The sequence below is a fragment of the Heptranchias perlo genome, chromosome 3 (genome assembly GCF_035084215.1).
Source record: "Heptranchias perlo isolate sHepPer1 chromosome 3, sHepPer1.hap1, whole genome shotgun sequence".
NCBI lineage: Eukaryota > Metazoa > Chordata > Chondrichthyes > Hexanchiformes > Hexanchidae > Heptranchias > Heptranchias perlo.
The window spans coordinates 52,157,532-52,184,340 of NC_090327.1; the positions used below are offsets into that span (position 1 = coordinate 52,157,532).

The 26,809-nt window shown below is 39.9% G+C and overlaps 1 protein-coding gene across 2 annotated transcripts in view; it reads right to left on the minus strand.

Moving 5' to 3' along the window:
- The window catches only part of smchd1 (structural maintenance of chromosomes flexible hinge domain containing 1), a 217,336-nt gene that overhangs the window by 65,370 nt on the left and 125,157 nt on the right, over window positions 1-26,809 (minus strand). For both annotated transcript variants that reach the window (XM_067979701.1, XM_067979694.1), the window contains exons 29-33: window positions 23,327-23,494; window positions 22,207-22,332; window positions 13,748-13,827; window positions 7,202-7,359; window positions 871-974 (exon numbers count right to left, since the gene is read on the minus strand). In XM_067979701.1, coding sequence (XP_067835802.1) covers window positions 871-974; window positions 7,202-7,359; window positions 13,748-13,827; window positions 22,207-22,332; window positions 23,327-23,494 — 636 coding nt within the window. The remainder of the gene's footprint in view (window positions 1-870; window positions 975-7,201; window positions 7,360-13,747; window positions 13,828-22,206; window positions 22,333-23,326; window positions 23,495-26,809) is intronic.

Below are 26,809 nucleotides of genomic sequence, written 5' to 3' on the forward strand. Positions count from 1 at the left end.
TCTGACTCATGCGCCCCTCAGATTGCTGTCTCACTGAATTTACCCTTAAAATGTGTCAATTTCCAATTCTATTGTTGAGTAAGTTTAAAACTTTAACCATAGCAACCACATCTTCTGCCCTCTTGATCATGAAATACTCCAAAATTTCCTGAAAACTTGTGTAAATATAGCATAATGCCGATTTTTGCCACAAAAATGAAAGAAATTTAAGTGCAAGTGACTTACACCATTCTGTGAAACCTCCACCAAAACCCTCCGCTGTTCATCAACATAGCCTTCATGCAAAAGTGCAGCTCGCGAATTTCCTGAACTTATGCTGGTTCTGAACGGGCTGCAAGTTTACGCCTAAATTTTTAAGCGCAAGAGGGCCCTGAGTCATATTTCTGGTGTCTTATGGTAATTTCTTAGAGACCTACGATGCATTTTCTGTATCTTTACAGCATCAGAATGATTTGCATTAAAATTTGAAAAACTTCCACGATTGCATTTTCTTAAACATGCTGTGCCTAATGTGCATAAATGATGGTTTGATGCTTCAAACTTTACTGTTCATGCGTAAAGAGGGACTTGAGGAGGACTATGGCGCAAGTTCGGCGCTTTCCTCGGACCCAATGGCCTTTGCTGATTTTAAACTTGTTTTACGCTGGTTTTATGTTACGGCATATGCTAATAAGATTTTCAGGAAATTTTGGCATAACTCACCGACATGAAGATGGATGTAAATTATGGCGTGATTTGCCGGTTACGCAGTTTCGGGAAATTCTGGGAGCTTTTAAAGGCCCTATGTTTTCCTGGTAAGTAATAGCAAGATTAAGACAATAGGCCAAAATAGTTATTACTAAAGCAACGTCAGGTATTCATTCAACTTACATTGGATGATGGCCGCTGACCCCTCCAGATTCTCAAGGTAAGATCTGCTGGTTTGATATTCTTCATTGCAATGCCATCTTCAGAAATAACACTAACCACAAAATCTAGAAGTGTTACACAAAAATATTATATACAATTTTCTTCACACATTTGGGTTAGATTATAGTAAATTCCATTAGTAGAGAAGATTCTTTTCAAGTACAATAGTGGTTTTCAAGCATACTGTGAACTATTAAGCAAAGATAATGCAGCATCAATTAACTTATACTTGCTTGGTTAATAGAGTTTAGCTGTGTATCACACTTAATGCATTTCGTTTTCTAAATGTCCTTTTTCCTTTTCTGTGAGACTACATTTGCAGTTTCATTCAGTACAAAAGCTAATCTTGTATTCTCGATTGAAACACTGTAGATAGTTAAAGCTGTAAATTTAAAATAGTTAACTACTTCATTCATTTATATTCTTTTCAAAGATAATAATATCCAAGAAGCTACTTCTTCCCAGCTCTATTTACAACTCAGGCCAGAATTGTAAAATCTTTACAACAGGACTTGATTTGACTCATCCTACCTCACCTGCTACCGGGTGTAGGAACTAGAGTGGATCCAGCCCTAGCATGTTTTATACAGAATATTCACACATTTTAAGCCTGAATGTGAGGAGCTAAACAAGTTTGTCCAATGCAAGGGTTTGTGACAGCCACTGCTCCTATTAATACATTTAGACACCAGGCCTCCCTTTATTTCAAGTCTGCTTGAATTTTTAAAAATTCTTTAGTTTGGTAATCCCTCCACCACCACATTATAGCACTGAATCATATCTGCCAAATTTCTGGAAGGGGGGCATTTGAAGTAACCAGGATTTAGACAGTGTGATTAACTGTTCAATCAGCTTGTATTCAGCCAATAATGGAACAATCTAATTTGGCAAGTTCCAAAGAAAACCCATCTCTTAAATGATGGAAAAGAACTTGCAGTTATATAGTACCTAAGGTGCCCAGAATATTCCAAAGCAATTTGCAGACAAATTGCTTTTCAAATGCAGTCACTGTTATATAATTTGAAGTCATGCAGTTCAGAGGCTGGATGAGTTTTGTTTAATGCATTAGAATCAACCTTCTCCAACACCAGAAATGTCTGGTTGGGAAGTCAATTCTCCATAAAATTACAATGGCAGCAGAACAAAAATTGCAGGCACTTAAACAGACCCACATGTCTATACATGAACACAAGCAGCACTGCAGCTGCACCCCAACATTGTATAAATCCAAAACAGTCATACAGAAAACCAACAAAGTGAGTGGTACGAAAAGAAGAAATTCCATGATAGAATAAACATAGAAGGACTTTGAATGGAGTGGATTTGATGGGCTGAATTAACCTTCTCACTCCAAGCTATTGTATTTTCAGCCTATGGAACCATTGCTAGATAACATGTTTTTTGTCTCTGGTATAGTTTAAATGCTGAGGGGGAGAGAAGGAGTGAGAGGGAAAGCGTGAGAGATGTGTGGCCACTAGGTGACAAACATGTGTCAAAAAGCCTACCAATGTTCAAGGTCTGGGTTCTGAAAAAATGGTTAGTTGTATGAAACGAAACCAGCTGCATATTATCTGAGCAAGGAGTTAACACCTTCAGGAGGAGAAAGGGAGGGAGAAAATTGGCAGCAAACAAATGATAAAAAGTGATTCACAAATTAATACTGTTCTTGAATGCATTATACTTTAATCAATGTAACAATTTTGTCAAGGGGGGGGGGGGGGGTAGAGAAATTTGTGGAGTTACAATACCATTTTTACCAAAATTTGCAAAAACTGAATACTCTAGCATAAAACAAGCATGAGTAGCAGTATGTGTGTCTAAGCAACAAAGCCATTATGCTCTCTGAATAATTAACACATTTTAGGAAATGAATGTGTTAAACCAAATCAAATCCCTTTACCTTAACCACTTCAAAAAATTAAATACATCTAGAACTCAGCAACAAAAGACAAAACAGATTATTGTACTAGAAGCATCTGGAGAATCTTGGTTTTCAAATTGGTTTATCAATCATTGAAACAACAGACCAGAATCTCCCTCCTCCTGGACTCAGCAGCTGTATTGACACAAGATTAGTAATAACTCTATTCACTCAGATACGTCACAGTTGTGGGAACAATAAATTCCGACAGGCACCCAAAACCAAGGGGTATAACACAGAACCCAAAGACTTTGTTACTGAAGAATTCAGTTGGAAGCTAGATGAATAATCGCCATGAAACAATTGTTAGAAAGGCAGATGTGGATAACAACGGTGTTGTGTTAAAACTGCTCAAGTGTCAACAGGTTTAGATAGAAAAACTTTTGGAAGGTTTTTGCAAAAACCCTGGTCAGATGAGCTGGTAAATTTATCAGTTAACATCAATCTTGGTCACTCAAATGCTCTTGATCTTCACAAGCCAAGAAAACGAAGTATGTAACAAAGTGCAGTCTCACCTTCACGAACACTGCAAGTTAAATGGTGGGATATAAAGAAAGCTGAAATTCAAAATTATTCCAATGAAGATGATCACAAAAACTACTTTGATGCCCTGAAAACTGAAGTCGATCTGCAAATTTGTGAAGGAAGCAATCAGCAACATACAGATCTGAAAATATGATGCATTTTACTTTGTTGAAGGTACATTTCTACTTGCTCTTCACCCTATCTTCCAGAGTGGTGGCACAAGTTGGTGAATCTATTGCATGCAGCCCACTGCAAATCTCCACCCTGATTTGAGAAAAAAAATCTATTCCAAGCAATCTCAAAGATGTATTGGTGCTTATGATTTATAAACAAAAGTGAGAAAAATCTGACTGGATCAATTACAATAGCACTATTACAGGGAAGATTTTAAGTTGAATTATTCAGATCAGTTTTAAGCAAATCTTTTGGATAACACTACCTGAAGCACTATGCAGTTTTGAAGAAAACTGCCAGAAGTTAACATGATTAAGATTGAGAAGTGGTATGACAATAGTTATACTTTGTAATCATTGGTGTCACTAAGAGCTTTAATACCATAAGCAATGGATGATTCTGGAAGCTGCTGAGTAAGTTTAGCTGTCCCATACTTATGAAGCCTTTTGAGGATTCCCCCCACAGTTTTGTTCACTATACCATAACATCTAATTCTGAAACCAAGTTAGTATATTATCGCCTGACTTGCTGGATTGGCCTTGCAACACTAGTTTGTCCATCGGTTTTAAAAAAGGCTAAAAAGTTATGGAACAAACTGTACTGGGTCAACTTATGATGAATCTTAGATCACGATAGGGGGCACAAAGTAAATGCCTTGGAGAATTTTGGGTAGCACAATATGCAGTTGAAACAGGAAATCTTCAGCTGCAAATAGGACTGTATGGCCACCTATACTGCTAAGTTCTTTCCAGAGGCAGTAACTTAAAGACAAAGCTGTAGGTGTATAGTACAGGTGTACTCGTACAATTTTACACAGCTGCAAACCTGGGCTCTAACATTGGCATATGAAGCAGCAAGATTCCAAAAGGTATATATGATTCCTCATGAAAATAAATAGCAAGTGTGCCAAACACCAAGATGACTAGCATTAAATTATACAGGTGCAACTGATTTTCAAACTGTACTCTCTAGCCAACTGAAGACAGTAAAAAGAACCAGGGGGAGAAAAGGAAGAAATATTTCATGGATACCTGAAGGAAAATTTTACAAAATCTAGCAACTACTTAGTAACCGAGGAAAATTTAGTCAGAGCACAGTCTGGAAAACAGATTATTGTGGCACTGCACACTTTGAATCCAATCAGTAATAGGTGGCAAATGAATGAATTTGCGAAGCAAGTAGCTATTAACATGCTACTCCCACAGACATCACTATGATGACACTCTTCCTCAATTTGTGTGTCATGGTTAGTTTTATTTCTAGGTGTAACTGCAAATTTCTTGCCTGTTCAGGAAATTGTGTATTGACTGATGTGTGTGTTTGGGGGGGGGGGGAAAGAGAAGGGCAACCGTATACACCCATAGATATATAAATATAGAATTTTTTAAAAAAGCCTTTTAGGCGGTGTCCTAAATGTTAGTAGTTTAATCCTGGGGTGCCAGGTAGCTCCTAGTATTTTCCAGTCAATTCTGAGCTGGCCGTTCAAGTTTTCAGCTCAAATGCACTGGCACTGAAACAAACACTGATTTTACAGGAAAATCTATTCAGATAGACATGCACAGACATATACGTACTTACATATACATACGTGCGCTCAGTGGGAGGTGATGTTCCTTTCCTCCACCACAGTCAGATTTCCAGTTTCCAAGGAGGTGCTGGAAAAGTACCTCAGTAGGGGTCCCAATTTTATTACTTATAAAAGGCTCTGATTTGTCAGTGAAAATGTTCTGAAATTTCAAGTTTGAAGAGATCTCGATTTTTTTTGAAAAATAGACAGGTTTCTTGTCTTCTGCCCTGGCAAAATTTCTTCATTTCTGAACAGGTAATTTTTCCAGGTTAAGCTCCTGAGTAAGGAGTTATAGAAAAATAGGAATTTCGTGATGAAAAAGACCACAAGTCCATCTAGTTTGCCTTCTACCATCCTGGTAGTCACATGATGTGGCATTAATGGAGTTGTTGACTAATCAAAGCAATCGATCTCTGTCCACAACAGACTCAGACATGAGGCAAGGTAACCCCCCGGGTGATTTTGGGAACCATAGGTCCAAATTCATCTGTCCCTCCCAAGCATGCTAGACTTACCATATATATGTCTTGTCTTAAATTACTCACACTGTATCCCAAAATATTACTTTTTGAAAGAAATCTAATTTGCATTTGAATGAAAGAATACTATCTGCTTCCTCCATCTCCCTCGAAAGCTTGTTCCATGGATTGACCATTCATTCGCTGAAATAATGTTTCTGCAGATTAGTTTAGAATTTACCACCCTTTAAGTGCATGCCACATCCTCTGGTTCAACTGATCTGAACAGGGTGAAATAACATGCTGTGATCTACATTACCTATTCCCTTAAGTGAGATGTGCGCAATTTATATAATCGTGCCTCATAATCCAATCTAGTCATCCCCTCAATCATCTGGTTGCTTTCTTCTGTGCCTTTCCAATAGCTGCAATATCCTTCTTGTACTGTAGCAACCAGAACTGTACACTATTATAACTGCAGTCACACCCATAATTTATCACGTGGAAAGATTACCATACTATTTCGGCTAAATATTGACTTTTTAAGATATCCTAACATTTGATTTGCTCTACTCAGTCACCGATCATTATGATAGCTTCAATTATTGTTAATTACGACACCTAGATCTTTCATTTTCCATGCATATTTTCTTTCCATTCAAGTAATAGTTCCTTCCTGGGTTTTTTGTCCCCATGTGAAACACTTTGCATTTCTCAGCATTGAATTTCATCTGCCACCTGTCCACTCAAGTATATTCAAATCCTCCTGTAGCTTAACCTGTTTGGAGTCTACCACCTTCATTTGCTTTGTATCAACTGCAAATTTAGCCACTGTGCTCGTGACTCCTAATTCCAGATCATTTATGAAGACATTAAACAAGAGGTCCCAAAACAGACCTCTGTGGGACCCCACAGATAACATTCTCCCAGGCTGATGACAACCCTTGTACCACCAACCTCTGGGTTCTATCGGTCAACCAATTACATATCCATTGTAAAACATTTCCACTGATTCCCACTATTTTCATTACCAGCCTTTCCAGAAGAACTGTATCAAAAGGACTTACTGAAATCCAAGCATACCACATCCACTACCTTACCCCTATCAAGCTCCTTTGTCACACCATCGATGAAAACCAGTAAAGGCAGCAACTGGTATTCAGTCAGAAAAAAGCTCAACATATTTTCACGGTAAGAATCAGGTAAACAGAGATAAGGACAGCTACACACAAGCTAGATTTAAAAACACTTCGTACTGCACTTAGAACTGGAAAGATAGCAGCCAGCAATACCAATCTAGAAATATGGATTAAAAATGAATACATTAAAATAGGCCAAATAGCTCTGAACAACTCCTATTCTATGCTCTTTGTAAAAACTTAAATATTTTGCCTATAATCGATGATGCCACATGAAACTGCAATTAGAGGATTATCCTGACAAAGCACTTGGATAATGTGTATATATCAGTGTACTATAAGAATGAGAATTGATAACATAGCAAACAGAATTCTAGATTTAACATTTACAGACTTTCCAAGAAGATTCTAGCAAATATTGGCACATATCCTAAGGTCCAATGGCCAAACAAAGTCTATCATCCTAATTTCTATGAATACCTTTTACAGATGAGTAAATCATGCATACCTGTTAAAAATCCACCAGCAACAAAAGATGCATTTTTGTCGTAGTCTACATACAAGCTGATAGGTTTGTTGGGGTCGGGTACTACATTCAATCTGATCACCGGACCATCCAGTGTACTTTTATTAATGACGGCTTTAACTTGCAATGTGTATTCTCCCCTGAAATACAAAACGTATACCTATACAGTGCAGCCCTTAACATTTCTGATAAATATCATCTATTCTTCAGACCAACTAAATATAATCTATTTGAAAGCAATTTTATTCCCAAAGATCAAAAAACTACATAGACAATTGATCTTAAATCACAATTTGGCAATTTAACAAAGCTATTTATGAACATGTAATTTGGGACTGCTATGCCATCCTTTTTAATTGGCGACAGCTCAAATGCAATTTTTTTAAAAACACTGAAAGTACCAGTAATACATTACACATAACTCAATTTTAACAGGCACAAAAGATCAATTGCAATTCTATAAATTCTAGCCATTTCAAGTTAATCTGACTGATTCTCATTACAACAAGGAAAATATGTTACTTGAATGTTGATGCAAGCCTTGCTTGCAGAGTCTGCAGCACCAGTGTAACACTATTTAGGCATCACCATTGGTACCTTTTAACCAGACATTCAACATATTTATTCCCTTCTTCCCTTGGTCTGCAAAGCCATGCGTTATTTCTGCACTGTCATGGCAAATTACCTGCTCCCAGGCCATTGCCAATGGAGTTCTGCAACTGTGGACCAGGAGGTGTGCACCATACATAGGACATATCCATAAGAAAGGAAATTTATCATGTATGTGCTTGGCTATTATTCTAAACTTTCCCAATGTCCATACGAAGGAACTTGCAGTTCATTAAAGTAGCAAGAACTATACCTCTTTCACAAGTTTCATTTTGTAATTTGGAAAATACTTGCAGTTATACAGCACCTTTCACAGCCTCAGGCGTCTCAAAGCGCTTTACAGCCAATTAAGTACTTTTGAAGTGTAGTCACTGTTGTAATATTAGGGAAACATGGCAGCCAATTTGTGCACAGCAAGGTCCCACAAACAGAAATGAGATACATGACCAGATAATCTGGGTTTTTCTTTTAGTGCTGCTGGTTGAGATAAATATTGGCCACGACACCAAAAGTACTTCCCTGCTCCTCTTCAAATAGTGTCATGGGACCTTTTACGTCCACCTGAGGGGGCAGATAGGGCCTCGATTTAACGTCTCATCCAAAAGACAGCATCTCCAATAGTGCAGTACTCCCTCAGTACTGCACTGAAGAGTCAGCCTGTGTAGGGCTTGAACCCACGACCTACTGACTCAGAAGCAAGAGTGCTACCACAGAGCCAAAGGTTATTAGGAAAATAATTAAAACATTCTATAAAATTAGTCGTTGAGTATATTCAAGACCGAGAGCGATAGATTTTTGGACTCTAGGGAATCAAGGGATATGGGGATCGGGTGGGAAAGTGGAGTTGAGATCAAAGACCAACCATGATCTGATTGAATGGCAGTATGGCCTACTCCTGCTCCTATTTCTTATGTTTTTATTAAAACATATGGTATAAAGAGATAGCACGCAACTGTTGCACAAGGTTCACAACACATCATTTAGGAACCTGTCAGAACCAAGTCTTGAAATACTTGGTTACTTGGTCAGGTTCGCTGAAAGTATACGCAAAGTAAACTACTAGCATGAATCTTCTATGATCACTTTAGGCCACTGCATTGAACTGTAAATTAAATGTGACTGCAAAGGTTGACAATTCCCCCCATTCAATAAACTTATTAGATCTACATGTAAACTGCATCCATTAAAATAATTACATCCTTGATAGAACATACCCAATTGTCAAATAAATTTAACAAGTGCATTTTATTCAATTTTGAGGACAAACTACCCATGATATACTTATATAAAACAAAAATAAATTTCAATAAGCAATGATAACGTGAGTAATGTTAACAAATCTTCCAAGTATTGGTCAACTTTTTTGTTCAAGTCTTTCACTAAAAGTTGACTAATACTTGGAAGGCTTGTTTGTTAATTATTTATAGTAACTATGTTTACAGAGTGATGGAAGTAGGAACAGGAATAGGCCATTCAGTCCCTCAAGCATTTCCGCCATTCAACTGACAGATCTGTATCTCAACTCCATTTACCCACCTTGGTTCCCCCCCCTTGATACCTTTACATGTCAATCTCAGTTTTGAAATTTTAAATTGACCTAGCCTCAACAGCTTTTTGGAGGAAGAGTTTTCCACTACCCTTTGTGTGGAAAAAGTGCTTCTTGACATCCCTGAACAGCCTAGCTCTGATTTTAAGGTTATGCCCCCTTGTTCTGGACTCCTCCACACGAGGAAATATTTTGTCTCTATCAACTCGTTTAATCATCTTAAACATCTCAATTAGATCACCCCTTATTCTTCTATACTCAAGGGGATACAACCCTTGTCTACGCAACCTGTCCTCTAATTTAACTCTTTTAGCCCCAGTATATTACTGGTGAATCTGCGCTGCACCCCCTCCAAGGCCAACATATCCTTCCTGAGGTGCGGTGCCCAGAACTGAACACAGTACTCCAGATGCTGTCTAACCAGAGTTTTATACAACTGCAACATAACTTCCACCCCATTGCATTTCAGCCCCCTTGAAATAAAGGGTAATATTCCATTAGCTTTTAATTTTTTTGTACCTGTCCACTAGTTTTTTTTGTGCTTTCTGTACATGGACCCCTAAATATCTCTGCTCACCACTTAGAAAATATTCTGATCGGTCTCTCTTAGGTCCAAAGTGGGTGTCCTCATACTTCCCCAAATTGAACTCAATCTGCCAGTTTTGCCCACTCACTTATCAATGGCCCTTTGCAACTTTCTGCTCCCATCTACACTAGTTACTGTGTCACCTAACTTAGTTAGTGCAGCACACGCTCAGGACTGCACTGAAGCATCAGCCTAGATTATGTGCTCAAGTCGCTGGACTGGTGCTTGAATCCAGAACCTTCTGAATCAGAGGCGAGAGTACTACCACTGAGCCCAGGAAAATGTCAATAAACTGTAGAATGAGTACATTTTAGATAAAGCTGCACATCTAGGAGCTTTCCCCCCCCCCCCCCCCACCAAAAACTTCCACATCTCATTTAACATGACTTTTCCAATTTCACTACTGGCACGGACTCTGAATTTGCTTAGGGTTTAGGGGTTATCAGCATTTTCAGTATCAATGGAAGCGCTGGTGAGCAGAGTAGAGTTGAGCACACATGAGCAGCTCTTACAGGAACTAGACAATTTTTTTTGCATTCAATATCATATTTCCTTAGGTGGGATTTAAACTCATGACCTCTAGGTTACTAGTCCAGTACCAATCACACTACTGTACATTCATTTTAATTTTTTCCCAGCCCTTCCTATTCTTGGAGGGGGGGGGGGGTCTCTTGCCATGCACCTTCTACATCCACAAATACAGACCACCTACTGCCAGATCTTTGCTAACGCAGCTATGAAAATGAAAGTAGGAGGTACACATGACTGGCCCAGCACAACGCTGCACCTAATGGGTTGATGAGGGCAATGCGGTTGATGTGTATATGGACTTCCGAAAGGTGTTTGATAAAGTGCCACATAATAGGCTTGTCAATAAAACTGAAGCTCACTGAATAAAAGGGGCAGTGGCAACATGGATACGAAATTGGCTAAGTAATAGGAAATAGAGGGTCGTGGTGAACTGCTGTTTTTCAAACTGGAGGAAGGTATGTAGTGGTGTTCCCCAGGGGTCGGTATTAGGACCATTGCTTTTCTTGATATACATTATGACTTTGATGTACAGGGCACAATTTCAAAATTTGCAGGTGACAAAATTTCAAACTGTAGTAAACAGTGAGGATAGTGATAGACTTCAAGAGGACATAGATAGGCTGGTGGAATGGGCAGACATATGGCAGATGAAATTTAACACTGAGTGGTATGAACTGATACATTTTGGTCGGAAGATCAAGAAGAGGCAGTATAAACTAAAGGATACAACTCTAAAGGGGATGCAGGAACAGAGAGACCTGGGGGTATATGTACACAGGTCGTTGAAGGTGGCAGGAAAGGTTAAGAAAGTGGTTATGCATATGGGATCCTGGGCTTTATAAATAGAGGCATAAAGTACAAAAGCAAGGAAGTTATGTTGAACCTTTATAAAACACTGGTTTGGCCACAACTGGAGTATTGTGTCCAATTCTGGACACCGCACTTTAGGAAGGATGTGAAGGCCTTAGAGATGGTGCAGAAAAGATTTACTAGAATGGTTTCAGGGACGAGGAACCTCAGTTACATGGATAGACTGGAAAAGCTGAGATTGTTCACCTTCGAACAGAGAAGGTTGAGAGGAGATTTGATAGGTGTTCAAAATCATGAAGGGTCGAGACAAAGTTAAGAAAAACTGTTCCCACTGGCGGAAGGGTTGCGAAACAGAGGACACAGGTTTAAGGTGATTGGCAAAAGAACCAAAGGCAACATGAGGAAAAACTTTTTTTTTAAAAACGCAGCGAGTGGTTAGGATCTGGAATGCACTACCTGAAAGGGTAGTGGAAACAGGGTCAATCGTGGCTTTCAAAAAGGAATTGGATAAAATATTTGAAGAGAAAAAATTTCCAGGGCTACGGGGAAAGAGACTAACTGGATTGCTCTTACAAAGCCGGCACAGGCTCAATAGGCCAAATGACAGCCTCCTGTGCTATAACGATTCTATGATTCTATCAGGGGCTCTTGCCTTCCCAGTTCACAGGAGCTGCTGAACAGAGAGGGGTTCATAAAAAAACAACCATTAGAGGGGCTCGGATGTCAAACATCTAAATATAGGTAGTCATGAACATGCTGTACTTGCAAAAAGGCTGCTACTGTGGGGGCAAGCACTTCATGAACACTCCTGCAATCAGTTTGCTAAAACTGACCTCAGCTTGGGGAACAAGAGATGAAAGAGTCAGGATTCTCACTCCTGACTGCTTTCCAGTGATCCCTGCTGAAAAATGTGCTTGTGAACATCGTGTGGACCAGATCAAGCTTAGTAGTGATTATCACCACTATAAAAACAACCAGACAGAGACACCCACACACACCACACAGTGTATGGAAATGCGCTGGGGAGCTGCAAGTATTTATGGAACTGTGCCTATTCATGATGTAGCACCTCAAGGTGGCAAGAAAAGGGATGAAAGGGTGTCATTGCCATTTTTGTTTTGACAAATCATGGCTTATCCTAGTGGTATGCAGAGGATACAAATGATCATTTATACTGTACACAAGACAGCCCTGAATGTTGTAACATTTTAAACTTTTATGCAGAATTATGTTTTTTAGGGAATATTTATCAGTTTTCTGATCATAAATCGACAGAGTGATACAAAACTGGATAATATAGAACATATTTTACTAATATGGCCATTTCATACATCATACAAATATCAAAGTACAAAAGTTGATAGAAAAATGTTGTGGCTCTGCAAACTTTTAGGTATGGATAGCAGGTAAGTGTTTTTTCCTCAAATATTCAGTACATCAAGGGTATTCTTTATTTAAGAACGGCAACTTTTAAAAATTAAAACAAAATTGTTCAGAATCAGAAAATACGTAATGCCACCTGTACCCCATCCAATTTCCAAATGGTCTCCTTTTGATACCCTGCATATATATTTGTTTATATGTGTATTTTACATTGAAGTTTTATTAGTTAACAGACAGAATCCCACATTAAAATTGAAGACTGGGCAGAAATCCTTAGTATGTAGATGATATTGTAACTCACTTGGCTTAGGAGGTATTGGGTCACCTTCAAATACTATTCTGCAGTAATACTACACATTTGGCATCACTGTAGGTTTACAGGATGCCAGTCATAAAAGGACAGTGCAACAATGCTAGTAAGGCACAGCATAACTATGAAAACAGTAACTAAGAACACAAGCTACTTCAAAGGGTGCTCTTACTTCACACCAACTACAGTCTACTTTTTCAACTTAAAAAAAAAATTCTCGGCAGTACATTGCATTTGCATTCAATTTTCCCAATATTTTAGTAGATAAATGTGAGGTGATATTAAATCGTACAACCCAGAAAGTTCTAAATTTAATCAAGGTCTGTGCTAAGGTAGCTGATTCCAACCAGGGCAACAGATGGGATGTTACAATTAGCCTCAACATCCCTAAGCTAGGGATGGAGGAGGAGAAAATGAACCACGGCTTCCACTACTGATTATCTAGTGACCCCTGCTAGAAAGTGTGCATTTCAACTTTGAACGAGAGCAGGACTGGGCTCAGCTACAATGCCCTCTAGAGTCAAACAGTCTGTCTACATTCATTGTCTGGGTGTATCCATGCAAAATGGCCATTAGGATGGGGTCCATTGGTGCCTATGAAACCAAATTCCAATAAGAGGCAGTGTCTTTGAGAGAAGGCGAGAAAATTGGGGGTGGGGAAGAAACAATTGCGCATCAGTGTACACAGAAGGATATTTATTGCATCAAGGAGGAACATACAAGCTGTTGAAAAATGATTTGATTTAAACATACCTTGTTGCAAAGATTTGAAACAAGCCAAAACTTGCCCTTCCATTTTCATCAGTTTTCTGCTGCAGTGGTGCTGGTGACAGCTGAAGGGAAAGAAACCGTTTCTGTTATGGCAGTAAGAAATAATTCTTTCCCTCAAATACACAGGTCTGAAGAAATCCAAGTCAAACTGCTAGCTCTCACACATACCACCATGATGTGTGGGCAATGTATGTTGCTGTTGTATAAATGCTACTTTTTGAAATATATAAATCTGTAAAACTGATTTCTATAAAAAGTCTCCACAGAATGGTAGGACACTAAGCACAGATATGGTCCTCAATTTTTTTTTTGAGAGAAATTCAATCTCCGCTATACTGTTATTGGGGGGTGGGGGGAATAAGAAACAGAAACTTTAAGAAACTTTTGTGCTGTGCAATCAGGTGTCTCTCTCCCCTCCCCTTACTCCATGGTGGATGACCTCGACTAGACCACACCCATACATTTCCAGCATTTTCTGTTTTTCGTCCACACCCATACTTTGATGGGAAGAGATAGCACTGAAATCCCAAAATAGTGCTTTGCCAGCTGCAAGCCATGAGTCCAGGGGAGAAGTTAGGGTAAGCTGGGAGACAGCTTTACCAAACTGTGTGAAGAATGAGGAAGATGATGCATATGTTAGATGAGTCACTCACAAACTCCAAATGCAAACAGTACTATACCAAAATATAATCACAGAATCTTACAGCCATTCGGCCCAAGACACTTATGCCAGCTCTTCAGTACCAGTCCCCTGGCAAGACTCCTCCCTTTTAGCATTTTCTTTTTCAAATATTTATGGAACAGCAATCATAGTATCATAAGGCTTAGAATAACTATGAAAAAGGACAAGGACCACCCTAAAGTAAAAATACTCAATAGGAGGAGGGCCAATTTCAGTGGGATGAGAACAGATCCAGCCCAGGTAAATCAGAATCAAAGACCAGCAGGCAAAACTGTAACTGAACAATGGGCCGCCTTTGAGGAGATGGTAGGGGTATAGTCTAGGTACATTCCCACGAGGAAGAAAGGTAGGGCAACTAAAGTCAGAGCTCCCCAGATGACAAAAGAGATAGAGAGTAAGATGAAGCAGAAAAAAGGGGCGTATGACAGATGTCAGGGTGATAACACAGGTGAGAACCAGGCTGAATGTAGGAAGTTCAGAGGGGAAGTGAAGAAGGAAATAAGAGGGGCAAAGAGAGAGTATGAAAATTGACTGGCAGCCAACATAAAGGGGAATCCAAATCTTCTACAGGCACGTAAACAGTAAATGGGTAGTGGGGGGTGGGAGGGGGTTGCCGATTAGGGACCAAAAAGGAGATCTGCTCATTGAGGTAGAGGGCGTGGCCAAGGTACGAAGTAAGCACTTTGCTTCTGCCTTTGCCAAGGAAGACGACGCTACCAGAGTCTCAGTAAATGAAGATGTAGTTGAGATACTGGATGGGCTAAAAATTGAGAAGAGGTAGTACTAGAAAGGCTAGCTATACTTAAAGTAGATGAGTCACCCGGTCCGGATGGGATGCATCCTAGGTTGTTGAATTTCCACCCTTACTTCCCTCAAGAGGTACTGGCCATAGTCTTCCACATCCTTAGATATGGGGGCAGTGCCAGAGGACTAGAGAACTGCGAATATTACACCCTTGTTCAAAAAAGGGTGTAAAGATAAACCCAGCAAACTACAGGCCAGTCAGTTTAAACTTGGTGGTGAGGAAACTTTTAGAAACTATAATCCAGGACAGAATTAGCAGTCACTTGGACAAGTGTGGATTGATTAGGAAAAGCCAGCATGGATTTATTAAAGGCCACTTGTGTTTAAACAACATGATAGAATTTTTTGATGAGGTAACAGAGGGGGTAGATGAGGGCAAAGCAGTTGATGTGGAGTATGGGGACTTTCAAAAGGCATTTCATAAAGTGCTGCATTAGAGGCTCGTCATGAAAGTTGAAGCCCATGGAATAAATGGGGCAGTGGCTTCATGGATACAAAATTGGCTAAGTGACAGGAGACAGAGAATGGTTAGGGTTAGGGTTAATGGTTGTTTTACAAACTGGAGGAAAGTGTACAGTGGTGATTTTTAAAAAATATATATTAATCACTGGACTTGGTGCGCAAGGCACAATTTCCAAATTTGCAGATGACATAAAACTTGGAAGTGTAGTGAACAGTGAGGACAGTGAAATACCTCAAGAGGATATAGAAAGGCTGATGGCTTGGGTGGACACATGGCAGAAGAAATTTAACAAGAAAAATGCGAGGTGATATGTTTCGGTAGGAAGAATGAGGAGAGGCAATATAAACTAAAGGGCACAATTTTAAAAGGGGTACAGGAACAGAGACCTGGGGGCATATGTACACAAATCGTTGAAGGTGGCACGGCAGGTTGAGAAAGTGGTTACAAAAGCATACAGGGTCCTGCGCTTTATAAATAGAGACAGAGTACAAAAGCAAGGAAGTCATGAAGAACCTTTTATAAAACGCTGGTTCAGCCACAAACAGAGTACTGTGTCCAGTTCTGGGCACCGCAGTTTAGGAAAGATGCGAAGGCCTTAGAGAGTGCAGAAGAGATGTACTAGAATGATTCCAGGGATGGGGGACTTCAGTTACCTGGGGAGACTGGGGAAGCTGGGGTTGCTCTCCTCGGAACAGAGAAGATTTAGAGGAGATTTGACAGAGATATTTAAAATCATGAAGGGTCCAGACAGAACAGATAGAGAGAAACTATTCCCACTGGCGGAAGGGTCAAGAACCAGAGGACATAGATTTAAGGTGATTGGCAAAAGAACCAAAGATGATATGAGGAAAACCTTTTTCACACAGCGAGGATACACAGGTTAGGATCTGGAATGCACTGCCGAAGGGGGTGGTGGAGGCAGATTCAATCGTGGCTTTCAAAAGGGAACTGGATTAAGTTTTTTTTTCTTTATTCGTTCATGGGATGTGGGCATCGCTGGCAAGGCTAGCATTTATTGCCCATCCCGAATTGCCCTTGAGAAAGTGATGGTGAGCCTTCTTGAAGCGCTGCAGTCCGTGTGAAGGTTCTCCCACAGTGCTGTTAGGTAGGGAGTTCCAGGATTTTGACCCAGCGACGATGAAGGAACAGCAATAAATTTCCAAGACGGGATGGTGTGTGACTTGGAGAGGAATGTGCAGGTGGTGTTGTTCCAATGTGCGTGCTGCTCTTGTCCTTCCAGATGGTAGAGGTCACTGGTTTGGCGAGTTGCTGCAGTGCATCCTGTAAAATGATACACAGTGCAGCCATGGTGCGCTGGTGGTGAAGGGAGTGAATGTTTAGGGTGGTGGATGGGGTGCCAATCAAGCGGGCTGCTTTGTCCTGGATGGCTTCTTGAGTGTTGTTGGAGCTGCACTCATCCAGGCAAGTGGAGAGTATTCCATCACATTCCTGACTTGTGCCTTGTAGATGGTGGAAAGGCTTTGGGGAGTCAGGTGGTGAGTCACTTGCCACAGAATACCCAGCCTCTGACCTGCTCTTGTAGCCACAGTATGTGTGTGGCTGGTCCAGTTAACTTTCTGGTCAATGGTGACCATGATGTTGATGGTGGGGATTCGGTGATGGTCACGCCGTTGAATGTCAAGAGGAGGTGGTTAGACTCTCTCTTGTTGGAGATGGTCATTGCCTGGTGCGAATGTTACTTGCCACTTATCAGCCCAAGCCTGGATGTTGTCCAGGTCTTGCTGCATGCGGGTACGGACTGCTTCATTATCTGAGGGGTTGCGAATGGAACTTAACTGTGCAATCATCAGCGAACATCCCCATTTCTGACCTTATGAAGAAGGGAAGGTCATTGATGAAACAGCTGAAGATGGTTGGGCCTAGGACACTGCCCTGAGGAACTCCTGCAGCAATGTCCTGGGCCTCCAACAACCATATCATCGTCCTTTGTGCTAGGTATGACTCCAGCCACTGGAGAGTTTTCCCCAATTCCCACTGACTTCCTTTTACTCCGGCTCCTTGGTGCCACACTTCGTCAAATGCTGCCTTCATGCCAAGTGCAGTCACTCTCACCACACCTCTGGAATTTAGCTCTTTTGTCCATGTTTGGACCAAGGCTGTAATGAGGTCTGGAGCAGAGTGGTCCTGGCGGAACCCAAACTGAGCATTGCTGAGCAGGTTGTTGGTGAGTACGTGCTGCTTGATAGCACTGTCGACGACACCTTCCATCACTTTGCTGATGATTGAGAGTAGACTGATGGGGCGGTTATTGGCTGGATTGGATTTGGCCTGCTTTTTGTGGACAGGACATACTGAGCAATTTTCCCACATTGTCGGGTAGATGCCAGTGTCGTAGCTGTACTGGAACAGCTTGGCTAGAGGCGCGGTTAGTTCCGGAGCACAAGTCTTCAGCACTACAGCCCGGATGTTGTCGGGGCCCATAGCCTTTGCTGTATCCAGTGCACTCAGCCGTTTCTTGATATCACGTGGTGTGAATCGAATTGGCTGAAGATCGGCTTCTGTGATGGTGGGGATATCGGGAGCAGGCCGAGATAGATCATCCACTCAGCACTTCTGGCTGAAGATGGTTGCAGCTTCAGCCTTGTCTTTTGCACTCACGTGCTGGGCTCTGCCATCATTGAGGACTTGAAAGGAAAAGATTTGCAGGGCTACGGGGATAGAGCAGGGGAGTGGTTCTAGTTGGATTGCTCTTGCATAGAGCCGGCACGGACTCAATGGGCTGAATGGCCTTCTTCCGTGCTGTAATCCATGATTCTAAGTATTTATCCACTTCCTTTCTAAAAGCTATTACGAATTCTGCTTCCACCGTTGCTCATACGGTCACTGTTATGACACGGTTCTACAAAAAAAATGTTCTCCTGACCTCTCCTTTTGTTTTCTGTGATGTTGAAGTCATGCCCTTTACTTACCAACTTAGTGATGAAATTAGCTTTACCTCAGTTAATCTTATTAAACCCCCTAACATCCTTCAGATCTCCTCTTAGCAGTCTCTATTCTGGCATGAACAGCCCCAGTTTTTCTCGTGACCCCTCATAACTAAAACATCCCATCTCTGGCATCACCTCAGCAAATCTCCCCTATATCCTCTTGACATCCTTCCTAAAGTGAGAGCCCAAAACAGGACAGTATCAAAACCACAGCCTAACCAATGATTTGCAACTGTTTGCATTACTACTTGGTTTTGTACATTATGCCCTTATTTATAAAACTTAAGATCCCATGTGCTGTTTTAAAGAAAAACTGCATCAACTTCTCCTCTCACTTTTAAAGAATGTCAAAGTTCCTCTGTTCTTTTATTCTTAAGGTTTACCATTTAGTGTATATCTCCTCTCCTTATATATCCTTTCAAATTGCATACGCTCACATTTCTCCACATGAAATTAAAATTTCATCTGCCCAATTTAATAACCTGCCTATGGCTTCCTGAAGTTGTTTGAAGTCCCCATTACACACAATTTTTATATTTGTAGTTTCTGCAATTTTTGACAGAGCTCCCTATACAGAGCTCCCTATACAAGACTCCTGGTGCACACCTATGGTTACATCCCCACAGTCTAAAACACATTAACGACTGTTCTTTTGTCCTTTAGCCCATTTCATATCCATGTTGATACATTTCCTTTAATACTTTGAACTTTCATTTGATTAACCAGCCTCCTATGTGGCATCTTATCAAACACTTTTTGAAAGTTACACATATAATATCCACTATCTTTCCTTTATCGATATATTCATTTTCTCAGAACACTCAAATTTGTCGAGACACTATCCTTAATTACACCATTTTTTGAGTATTAATTTTATACTGTATTATGGTTTCTAGAAGCTTACCCCACTACCAATGTTATGTTCACTGGTCGATTGTACACTGTTTATCCACTTCTGCTTTATTGACAAGAGATGTTATATTGGCAGGTCTCTGGGACAACTTCTGTACCCAACGATATTTGAAAGATTATGATCAGAGGAAGGAAAATTAGGGAATGCACATATTTTACTGCAACGCAGCAAAATCTATCAAAAGTGGGCAACAAGTTGGCTTCATTCTCCTACAGGCTACATCAGTGTTGAATATTTTCCTGGTGTTTAGCAATGGAATGACTACTTCCAAAAAAGGCCTTCTATTCAGCTAAAATGGGGGAAGATGACCATGGCCACTTGGCTATTGCATACTGAATTCATAAACATGTGCCCAACTACTTCTTCAGTTTGAGTAGTGGTCTGTTAATTTATAATTGGAAGTTGAATCAATAAGGCCATAAAAAAAAAGCAAGCACTGGGGTTAATTTCTCAAGGGATAGAATTGAAAAGCAGAGAAGTTATGTTAAGCCTGTAAAGAACCTTGGTTAGACCACATGTGGGGGTACAGTGAACAATTCTGGACTTCATATTATAAAAGGGAAATAGAGGCACTGGAGAAGGTGCAAATAAGATTTACGAGGATAATACCAGAGCTGAGAGGTTATGCCTATCAGGAAACACTGAACATGCTGGGGCTCTTTTCTCTAGAAAAGACTGAGTGGTGACCTGATAAAGGTCTTCAAGATTATGAAAGGGTTTGATAGGGTAGACATCAAGAAGATGTTTTCTCTTGCAGCGGAGAGCAGAACTAGGGGCCATAAATATAAGATAGTCACTAATAAATCCAATAGGGAATTTCAGAAGCTTTTTTACCCAGTGGTTAGAATGTGGAACTCACCACCACAAGGAGTAGTGCTAGAGGCGGCTGGCATAGATGCATTTAAGGGGAAGCTAGATGAACACATACGGGAGAATGGAATAAAAGAATATGCTGATAGGGTTGGATGAAGGAGGCTGGTGTGTAGCATAAACACAGGCATGGACCTGTTGGGCTGAATGGCCTGTTACTCTGCTGTACATTCTGTATAATTCTATGTAATAATGAAGAATGGAAATATTACGAGAACAAAACAGTAGATTTACTTGAATATTGTAAAGATAATAATAGTGAAATAAAATCATGTATCTATCATTTTCAATGGGTTGGAATTTGCTGGAGAAGGGCATCTCACAGCACACCCAGTTAGACTTGTTCTTGCACTCTTCAGCTCAAGTTTTCTATGCCCTGCAAGTTGCTGGAAGTGCGAGGTGATAACGGCAGAGGGGGCAATGGGGCATCTGGGACCTTGGTGAATGAAGGGACCAACAGAGCATCTCCTTAACCAATGAGATTAAAGGATTGAGAAATAAACAGAGGAAGGAAGGTGAATTAAATGTCAAAATCAGGTACAGAGAGAAAGGGAAAAAAAATATTGGATAGAGAAAAAAAAAGACAAAAAGGAAAAGAAAAATTTTAAATTTGACATTTTAAAAATTTCCAACAATTCATTATCTGAAGGAATGAGACCCAACACTTAATTTTTCACTTACCGAGCCAGAGAGGTTGAGAGTCAATTATCAAGTTGTTAAAAGGATATTTGTGCTACTAATTTATTACTAGACTTAACTTTATGTGGCGGTTTAATGGCCAATTAATGTGCAAACGCAGCAACTTCATGAAACTTACGGGGAGGTTAAGTGCGAGATGCCGTTTTCGCGAAGCTAATGGCGGAGCGACGCAAATCGTCCAGAAACTTGTGGCGATTCGCAATTGACGGGGTCTCTCTTCTGGCCACAAGTTGCATCGCTCCGCCATTAGCTTTGCTGATTTGCAAATTAATAACAGCGTACGTCGTTTGCACGTTTTTTTTTTGTCAGCAAGTTCTGGCCCAATATATTTATCTGAATTGCAACTATAAAACACACTTTTCCGTTGAGCCTAAATAATTGAATAGATAATAGTAACTTCTCATAAAAACACTTGCTGGAAAAACTAACTTGGGTGTCCAAGTGGATAATAATAGGAAGTTACCAAGTCCATCCACCCCCTCTTCAATATTAAATTGAACTCAAATTCAGTAGAAATGTAATTATACTCATATCTATCTATATATATATATATATATATATATATATATATATATATGATATATATACTTCCTTCATACTAAATTTATGCTAGGAGGCAAGGAAGGAAAGCAGGAAAGACGGACAGGTGGACAGACAGAGGGACACGTTTATATCCACGTCCTGCTAATTTACATCTATCGCAGGCTGTTGACACCGATGGGCCTTGGTGTTCTGATTTAGGATTTATCTAAGAAATCCAACGGGGCCCTTTCCAAACCTCTAGGCTCAGAAAACTCAAAATAGAAGAAACCTAAGGAATATAAGCACAAATAGGACAACATTTCTTGGACTTTGAGGGCTAGACCACCAGGGCTCAGACTAGACTTCTGTTATATACCATCTGTATTATAAAACATGCAACATTTTAGAAAAACATTTTTAATATGTGCATGTTGGAAAATCTCTAGCATTTCATTTTTTTCTGTGTTTGTGCATCATATCCATGTTAAAGGTACTATCAATTCTAAATTTTGCAGCCAATAGCATCAGTAAATTCCTTACCTTTAAGCCACTTTCCTTTATCAGGACAACTTTAATCAGAGGTTCGGGAGAAGGGTTCTCCCAAGCATCACAAAGCTGCACAACCAAAGACTTATCGAGTGTCTTACCATTGACAACTGAGAGGGGCTAAAAATAAAAAAAGTACAGCTAAGGCACATACACCACAAAAGGCAATAATTTCTCCTTAATGCCAGCTTTCAAATAAGTTATGCACAAAAATCAACCAATTGTCAAACTAACTATCTTCAACATAGTTTATTTAAATTATCACAGTTCAATCTCAAACAAATCAATAATCCAGCATCCAAATGTGCATGAAGACACCATCCCACTGGCATATGGGACTTCAAAGTGGACCAGTGAATGCATGATTTGCTGCTCAGCCCTGTATAAAACTTTGTCCTCTAACTGTAGCACTAAAGGGGGTGGCATTAGAAGATCAAGCCAGAGGAAGAGGTATAAGAATGGGAGCTTTGTATGTAAATGATAACAGATAGTCAATTCTATAATTTACCTTTGTACTATAATAAAGTTCATCCTCTGTACTTATTTTGAAATGATAAAATGTTTTTTGAAAATTTTGTTTTGGGTTAGCTAGGTGTCTGATCACCAAACCAATTAGTAAGAAATTCACAGATGTTCCATCTGCCCCTAATGGAGGGTACACTCAAATGACATATCCCAGTTACCTAACCCCAGAGAACTCAGGTGCAGGCTGTGAACAACCAAGGCTTAGTGACCTCTAAGCATGTAGATACTGCTGCAGTTTAACCAGCTAAAACCATGCAGCTTCCCAACTAAGCTTGTCCAGCCAAAACCACATCAGGGTTGAAGGGTTTTCCATTGCCAAGTGACGGAACAAAATTCCAACACAGACAGGCTGACCCCTCGAGGTCCAATCAACAAGTCAGGCTGACTAGTTAATTATCAATAGTATTTCGAACCAGCCAAGCTCAGGTTATTGGATTATCAAAGCCATTCTCTAATGCAATTGCTGGCAAGAAAATTACCCTCAGATTCACAGTATTTGTGAGCAACTTCAAAAGTGACACTTTCCTAAATAAAAATATTTAAAATAATACTCCAATACTTTTAAGTAATCTAACTACTCAGTTCTTACCTCTTCTGTATTTCCCCATTCAAGAATGGTAATTTGGGTTGGAGGCCCTGCAGTCAAATGAATTCTTACATAATCCACAAAATCCCGCCAAGCAAAACAAAGTTCTTTGTGACCAGTGGTTCCTGGCATAAACTTTATTCCCCGAACCACCATATTCCGGCCATTTTCCTATTAAAAAAGAAAGAACTTGCATTTATATAGCATCTTTCACGCCCTCAAAGTCCCAAAGCACTTCATAGCCAATGAATTACTTTTGCAGCGTAGCTACTTGTTTTAAGATGGTTTAAGAAAAATATTTTTAAATACATCTATAAAAGTCAAACTCTGTATGGAAACAGGTGCTTTTTAATAAAAGCTTCTCAACAAAATGATCACAAAGTTAGCCTATCTACTGAATAAAGAAGAATTTTGGATAATTACAAACATACTTTGAAAAACATTTTAAAAATTAGACTAAGTCTTTAATTTCACAGAATTGAATATTTTTCATGCCAGTATCATCTGTACATTACAAAGAGCAAACAAATTACATTTTCTGGCATTCATTCATATAAACTTTAAATCAATAATAAAACTAGCATGTTTTCTTCCTATCAAATGTGGTGTTTGGTAAAGTGCCACACGATAGACTTGTCAGCAAAACTGAAGCCCATGGGATAGAAGGGGCTGTGGCAGCATGGATACAAAATTGGCTAAGAGACGCAAAGCAGGGCGTAGTGGTGAATGGTTATTTTTCAGACCGAAGGGAAGTATAGCGGTATCCCTCAGGGGTCGGTATTAGGACCACTGTTCTTTTTGATATATATTAATGACCTGGACTTGGGTATAAAGGAAATAATTTCAAAGTTTGCAGATGACACAAGACTCGTAAATGTAAACAGTGAAGAGAATAGCAGCAGACTTCAGGAGGACAGACAGGTGAAATGGGCAGACATGGCAGATGAAATTTAATGCAGAGAAGTGCGAAGTGATGCATTTTCGAAGAATGAGGAGAGGCAATACAAACTAAATGGTTCAATTTTAAAGGAGGTGCAGGAACAGAGAGACTTGGGGGTTCACAGACAAATCTTCTAACAAGTTGATAGGGCTGTTAAAAAAGCATTGGGATCTTGGGCTTTATAGAGGCAGAGTACAAAAGCAAGGAAGTTATGCTAAACCTTTATAAATTATTGGTTAGGCTTCAGCTGGAGTAGTGTCAAATTCTGGGCACCACACTTTAGGAAGGAAGTCACGGCCTTGGAGAGGGTGCAGAGAATGTTTACCAGAATTATACCAAGGATGAGGGACTTCAGTTATGTGGAGAGACTAGAGAAGCTAGGATTGTTCACCTTAAAAGCAGAGACAGACAGTTATGGGGAGATTTAATAGAAGTATTCAAAATTATGACGGGTTTTGATAGAGTAAATAAAGAGAAACTGTTTCCACTGATAGAAGGTTCATTAACAGAAGTCACAGATTTAAGATAATTGGCAAAAGAAAGAATTTTTTTATGTAACGACTTGTTATAATTTGGAATGCACTGCCTGAAAGTGTGGAAGCGAATTCAATAGTCACATACAAAAGGGAATTGGATATATACTTGAAAAGGAAAAAATTGCAAGGCTATGGGGAACGAACAGGCGAGTAGGACGAACTGGATGGCTCTTTCAAAGAGCCGGCACAGGCACGATGGACCAAATGTCATCCTCCTGTGCTGTATGATTCGATGATTTATTGATCCTTCATGTACAATGGAGGTGAGCACCCATAATTTGATGTTAAAATTGACGAGTTTAGAAGCACTAAGGCCAATGCTTTCCCCATAGCAAAAAAACAGAACAAATAAAAACCGAAAATGCTGGAAACACTCAGCAAGTCAGGCAGCATCTGTAGAGAAAGAAACAGTTAACGTTTCAGGTCGATGGCCTTTTCTCTGTTTTGGAACATGCAAACTGCGTCATTTAGCTTTTTGCATTAAATTGATAGAAACTTCTAGAATGTTGGTCATGATTTTGCCACTGCATGTGCAGAATGATCTTTTAACTGACACTACCAGTTATACTAAACATGCGCAGCTTACCAGTACAGAGCATGGCAAGCTTCCAGCTGTTTGTCCAGTTAGAACTATCCTACCCATTACGGAATTGGCTTAGCGGTATCTGGAGCCAAGTGGGAAGAATCCCAGTCCATTAAGGAGCCAGCTTTGCTATTCAATCATCAACAATGCCGTGGAGTACTGTGGATCTGCCTGTCTGAGGTAATGGAGTACCAAACTTGTCACAGTGCGTTGACTTAGTTCCAACAGAACCACAAAGACATCAATTTCGTCCTCCCCTCCCACCTCATCACTACTTAATCTTTATGACTTGCAATTGAGAGTTTGTGCCCACCAAAAAACATTTGGATCTCAAGCTGGAACACAGGCATAATTTCTGTAAGATACATGTTTCCCGTAAAATTTAATACCAGCTGTCGTTCTGTTTTACATTCCAGGTTGTTAATCAGATAACACTAGCTGCTAAACCTACAATGAAGAACTGAATGTTACAATGAGAGGACTGAGGGAATTCTCATAGCACCAAAATAAAAATCGCAGCAACTTTACTTCACAGTTTCCAATTCTGTAAGAGCAGCTGGCCAATCCACTCTTATTTTAGATGACTTTCTACATAGAACTGTTAGTAGATGGAATTATGTACTGCAGCGAGATGGAGAGTCCACCATTATGTTCTGCATGCCTCAAAGGTGCTGGGCAGAGAGAACTGTGGGGTCTTGGCTTCACTAAATTTAAAAGGGAATAAGTCCAGGAATCAGGCGACTTATATGCAATGATGAATCTGTAGACCCTAAGTCCATATCCTTTCAGATGAGCTGGTCATTAGGAAAAATGTTTAGTTGCGGGATCTGTAAATACAATCTAGTGAATAATATTTACCCAGTGAGACTACCAGTTAAGAGCCACTTTTTTGATTTTTGATAGAATTAGAATTCTAGGATGCTATCCCAGGATAGCAGAGCAATTGAGGACCACTAATTGAGGCTTAGTTTCAATTGCTGCATGTAATCACTTGAAAAGCAGCAGCCACTAACAAAAAAACCTGCACCAAGCCACCAAAATTCTTTAATCTCCTCAGAGGGTGAGACATTCCAGGCATGTTCCAGAAACAATTGTGTGGTTGTCTAAGACTTTGCACAAAAGGTGTCTACAACCAAGAATCGGTTAGGATTTTTCCAAATTGATGAGACACTCCAACTTTTCCAATGTACTCAAAGTTTGGACAGAAATCACTGCAATTTTAAGGGGAAGCTTGTATTAGCCTATTGTCTAAACAGCAGCAGATATGAATCTATGACGACTGAAGTAAGGCTATTACATTTCCTGAATATCCTGTGTGGTGCTCAGATCAATTTAGTAATTTACTCCTCCTCCAATCGAATACTTTGGATGAGAAAGTCTAATGGCTATGTGAAAGTACTCATCCTGCACAGCTACCAATCTCCCAG